Source organism: Hipposideros armiger, unplaced genomic scaffold (genome assembly GCF_001890085.2).
Source record: "Hipposideros armiger isolate ML-2016 unplaced genomic scaffold, ASM189008v1 scaffold_8, whole genome shotgun sequence".
Lineage (NCBI taxonomy): Eukaryota > Metazoa > Chordata > Mammalia > Chiroptera > Hipposideridae > Hipposideros > Hipposideros armiger.
This window is the reverse complement of record NW_017731358.1, coordinates 3726991-3732028: the sequence shown is the minus strand read 5'-3', so window position 1 is coordinate 3732028 and position 5038 is coordinate 3726991. Positions and strand designations below refer to the sequence as shown.

At 37.3% G+C, this 5038-nt stretch overlaps 1 protein-coding gene and 1 pseudogene across 1 annotated transcript in view; one reads left to right on the top strand and one right to left on the bottom strand.

The window, feature by feature from the left end:
* DRC9 (dynein regulatory complex subunit 9) overlaps window positions 1-5038 on the top strand; it is a 32334-nt gene that overhangs the window by 10756 nt on the left and 16540 nt on the right. The window contains exon 5 of the mRNA XM_019650862.1: window positions 1019-1147. Coding sequence (XP_019506407.1) covers window positions 1019-1147 — 129 coding nt within the window. The remainder of the gene's footprint in view (window positions 1-1018; window positions 1148-5038) is intronic.
* LOC109387039 (60S acidic ribosomal protein P1 pseudogene) lies at window positions 288-818 on the bottom strand (annotated as a pseudogene).

Below are 5038 nucleotides of genomic sequence, written 5' to 3'. Positions count from 1 at the left end.
AACTCTCTTCTGAATTTGGTGTTTATTATTCTTTTGCAAATTGTGACACTTTTATTAGGTATGCATGTGTGTTATTTAAAAAATACATATAGTTTACATATTTTTAAATGTATATATATATATATTAATATTATCACAGGTACATTTAATGATTGTCAGTCCTTGGTATGTAAACTTTTTCAGGTTAAGGAAGTTCTCTTTTATTTCTAGTTTTCTAAGAGTTTTTGTTGTTTTTTGTTTGTTTGTTTTTCAGAGTTCAGCTTTTTATTAAACATGTTATAAGAGGCTTAGTCAAAAAGATCAAAGCCCATGTCATCATGAGACTCCTCAGATTCTTCTTTCTTTGCTTCCACTTTCTTGTCCTCAGCTGGGGCAGCAGTGGTGGAGGGGGCAGGACCTCCTGCTGGTGCAGCACCAGCTCCTGGGGCAGGTCATATGAGGCTGCCGATGTTGACATTGGCCAGAGCCTTTGCAAACAAGCCTGGCCAGAAAGGTTCAACGTTTACACCAGCTGCTTTAATGAGGGTATTAATCTTATCCTCCGTGACTGTCACCTCATCGTCGTGCAGGATGAGGGCCGAGTAGATGCAGGCGAGCTCTGAGACGAGACTGAGGCCATGGTGCAGACAAGTGCTGGGCGAGCGATGCCGGGCAGTCGCCGGATGAAGTGAGGGCCTCACCCCAACGCGGCCTTAGCTTCCTCCGAAGGACCGAGCACCTTAGCAGCAGCTGAGGAAAGGGGCTGTTGTTTGTTTTTAAATAAGAGTGTTGAGTTGAATTTTGCCAAATGCCTTTTCTACACTTATTGCAATGATCATATGGTTTTTCTCCTTTTGCCTTTATTAATGTGATGAATTCTTTAATAGGTTTTCTAATACTTAAAGACTCTAGTATTCCAGAAATAATTCCAACTTAGTTATGATGTTCCTTCTGGGTCATAATTTGTGTGACTTCCATAGCCCTTTGTGAATGCAAGGAAATATATCTCATTAACTCATATTTTTGTTTCTCCTTACAGGCAATTTTTCAGTGATGTGATTGCAGATACCATGGAAGAGTTGCAAAATTCAGGCACTTTCACAAGTCTCCTAAAAGCTTTAAGCAAGGAGAGGGAAAACAAAATGCATTTCTATGATATCATTGCCAGGTCAGAGTAATATTAGGTTTTATTTGCTTTGTTGTATTTTAAAGTGCTACAAAACTCTTACCAGAAGTCCTTTAAAGCAAATTAGTCCTCAAAAGCAAATTAAATTTGTGCTTTCCAGGTAGGATAACTAGAAGTCATAAATTTGGGTTCTATTTCTAGTTCTGCTGGGACAATAACTCAGATTTCTGGGCTATCTACAATATATCAATAATATGCCTCCTAGCCCCAGAAACCCTTCTTAAGACTGAGTTCACTGAAAATCCCTAAATAACAAGTGATAATAAAAAACATGCTAAGAGAACTTGTCTTTTCCAGAGCCTTTCAACTAATTCCAAAAATGTTTATGCTTTAAGAAATTCAACACAATCAAAATGATTTGGGACCATGATAAAATTCTCTTTATATGAACCCTGAGTACTCAGAATGAAAAAGTGTTTATCTTGTCTGCCTAGGTGGAATTGTTTTTCCTTGAGATTTTTCTCTTCCTTTATGATTTAGTTTTGGTAAAAAATTCTGCACAGGAGTTATTATAAAGATTAGATTCATTAATACATGTATAGCACTTAGGATAGTTCCTGGTACATACTATGTGCCTAACAACAATAATAGCTGCTATTACAACTTAACATTACTTGCTAGCAAGGAAGCAAGGAAATGAGCACTTATGTACATAGCTGCTGGGAGAACGAATTGGTATAACTTTTTGAAAAGTGATTTGTACCTATGAAAATAAAAATATATACACCTAGTTTTAATTTTGTAATATTCACTATTTCCTATGTACTCTTCCATAATTTACTTAACTATTCCAAGTTTGAACATTTAGGTTGTTTCTAAATTTTTGCTATAGCAAATAATGTGTCTATATATCTTTGTACATGAATATACATCAGCAAATGTCTATTATTATCCCATCAGGTTGAAACACAGTATGTGGAATTACAGAATCAAAGAGAGAGTTTAGTTCAATGGATGATATTATGAAGCTGTTAAAAGTATTGTTTACAAAGTTGTAATAACATTATGAAAATGTTTATGTAACAATTTTATGTAGAAAAAGAAAGACTGGAAATAATATAGTATTATCACATCTGTATAATAAAACTAATCAAAAATATGTATAGAAAACAAGAATTGGAAGGAAATACAGCAATGTGTTACCACATGGGTGTTTATTTTTTTTGTATTCTTTAATTTTTTTACTATTTTCTAAAATTTCACTTTATCAAGGGAGGAAATAAATGTATTAACAAAAAAGCTAAACAAAATACATATACCCTTTAACCCAGCATTCCTACTTTTGGAAATCTAACCTATGGAAAAAAAATTAAGTCTATATTAGACATGTATATAAAATATTTATTGCAGCAGAATGGCAAACATCTACAAATAGCATAAATTTCCTTCAGTAGAGGAATACTTGAATGTTAATTTTATGAAATAAAAAACGTACAGCTAAGGCCAGCCGAGTGGCTCAGTTGGTTGCCGCGTTTAGCGCAGCTAGTCTCACGGGCCGGAGTGGGGGTGACGGAGGATTAAGAAAGATAGACAAAGAAATACTTGAAAGCTGGGGCTAGGTGGACAGCTGTCTCCTGATGGGAGAACAGTGACCCGGTCTAGCCCCCGTGCTTTACTTTAATATAGTCTTGCTTATGCGGGGGCAGAAAAGTGGAGGAGATAGCCTTGGGCAGGGAACTTGCCAAGCATTAGCTGCAGATTGTTAGCAACCAATGCATCGGACTCAAGATGTTTAGTACCTAATGTATCGAAACCTGTGGGTGCTGGAAACCTCCTCCGTATGCTGAGGTGCTGCGCCAGCCCTGCTAAGGACACAGCCAGAGAGTGTGCCTTGCACCAGCCTCTCCTTTACAGCTCAGGATGGGTCTCTCGGTCACCGGCAGTAGGTTAAGAGCTCACTCAAGAGTGCGAGCTCTTAGCAACAGTGGTTCTATTCCCGGCCCAAGCTGAGTTGCCGCTGAGCTGCCAACAGGTGACAGGATGGCTCAGCTAAAAAACAAACAAACAAACAAAACGTACAGCTATTAAAAAGAATGAATTCGAACTGTATGATTGATCTTGAGGGATGTTTGTCATACATATAGGTAAATGAAAAACGTTACAGTATTATGTATATAGCATGATGTTTATAAAGAAAATCTGCTCATTCATATATGCAAGAGCATAGAGAAAGATGTGGAAGTATATACAGTACATCAAAAGGTTTAACATTGGTTATATCATAGGAAGGGAGAAGGGAGATGGCAGATTGTCCACTTTTCCTCACACATTCCTATTGTTTTGAAATATTATAATGTGCACTTATTACTTTGTAATTTTGAAAAAGTTAATCAAGTAAGAAAAATAGAAAAGGAATATATGTACCATTACATAGGAGGAAAAAAGTAGCCTAACACTCAACATAGACAGTTTGCCAGTGATTGATTTTATATATATATGATTTATAATATTTCTTTTTAAATTTTTTCTTCTAATTAGATAGGTATTAATTTAGATTGATTTAAATTGAAAAACTGTATCTAGATTTGGGAAAATTGATGACCAATGGTGTTTAAATATTTTGTGATTGGTATTTTTAAAGTCACATACAGTTTAGTGATGGGTATAAGATAGACAAGATTTTCTATTTAGTTTTTTATATAAGAGCTTTACTGAGATATAATTTATACACTGTTAAAAAGTTATTCTGACACTTGTTAAAATGGTAAGGAAGATTTTATTCAGGATTATTGCATTAGGTGTCAAGACTGTCACAGTAGGGGAGAGAGATCAGGCTCAACAAATACAGCAAAGGCAGGAGGGAATTTGTAGCCAAGGAAAAGACAGTCAGTGGATGGAAAAATTACTAAAGGAGACATAAAGGATAGGAGATTATTGCTAAATTAATTTAACAGGATTTTTGCTGAAGATAGTCCAAGGGCTTAGACATCAAGGGTGGGGAATGAGGAATTTGATCAGATATCCAGGCTGATCAGATGTCAAGAGTAGGGGGATTCTGTCTAAATTGATTTAGCAGGAATCGTGCTAAAACTGGGTTATGCAGGGCCAGCAAGGATGAAGGGGTGGGTGGTGGGGGGGCATCATTATATGACAGAAGGCTCCTCTGAGCCATCTTCTCTACTAGGCCCTGACCTTGGTCTGACCTCCAAGAGAAGTTTCATAAAGGGCTGAGGGGAGAGGGCTAGAGAGTGAGTGCTAATGAGTACAGGTTTCTTTATTGGGATGATGGAAATGTTCTGGAATTAGATAGTGGTGAGGGTTGCACAACTGTGAGTATACCAAAACCCACTAAATTATACCGTTTAAACTGATGAATGCTGTGGTATTGACAAAGACTCTCTTCTTGACCTAACTAATCATGCCCCTCTGATATTTTTGTTATAGCAGCCCCAGCTAATTCAATTGTTTTGTTTGTTTATTCTTATATTGTTTTGTTATTTTGATTGTTTTAAACCTAAGTAATAGGATTACTGGAGAGAAACAGAATTCTGTTTGTGAGAGCAAAAAGAAACAATAACATAAGAAGTTAAGCTCTCATTCAAACAGTTTGAATCCTGCTGTGCCATTTACTGCTTGGGTGCCCATGACAAGTGTGTTAGTCTGTGTCTTCTGAGAGACAGATGCCAAGATGAGATTAGGTATGCAAAGACTTCATCAGGGGAAGCACGTGTGTGAGAGAAAATGGGAGGGAGACTTCAGACCCAACGCTGGACTGACCCCAAGTGAAGGAGAGAGGAGGTTGGGTGGAAGAGACTGCCTTGCAATCTAAGGATGGTTCAGCAAGATCGTAGGGAGCCCTCAAGCAAAAGCCAACCATCAGAGAAGTCCTGGTCTCCCGGGAAGGGCCAGCCTTAGTATCCCTGCCATACTCAA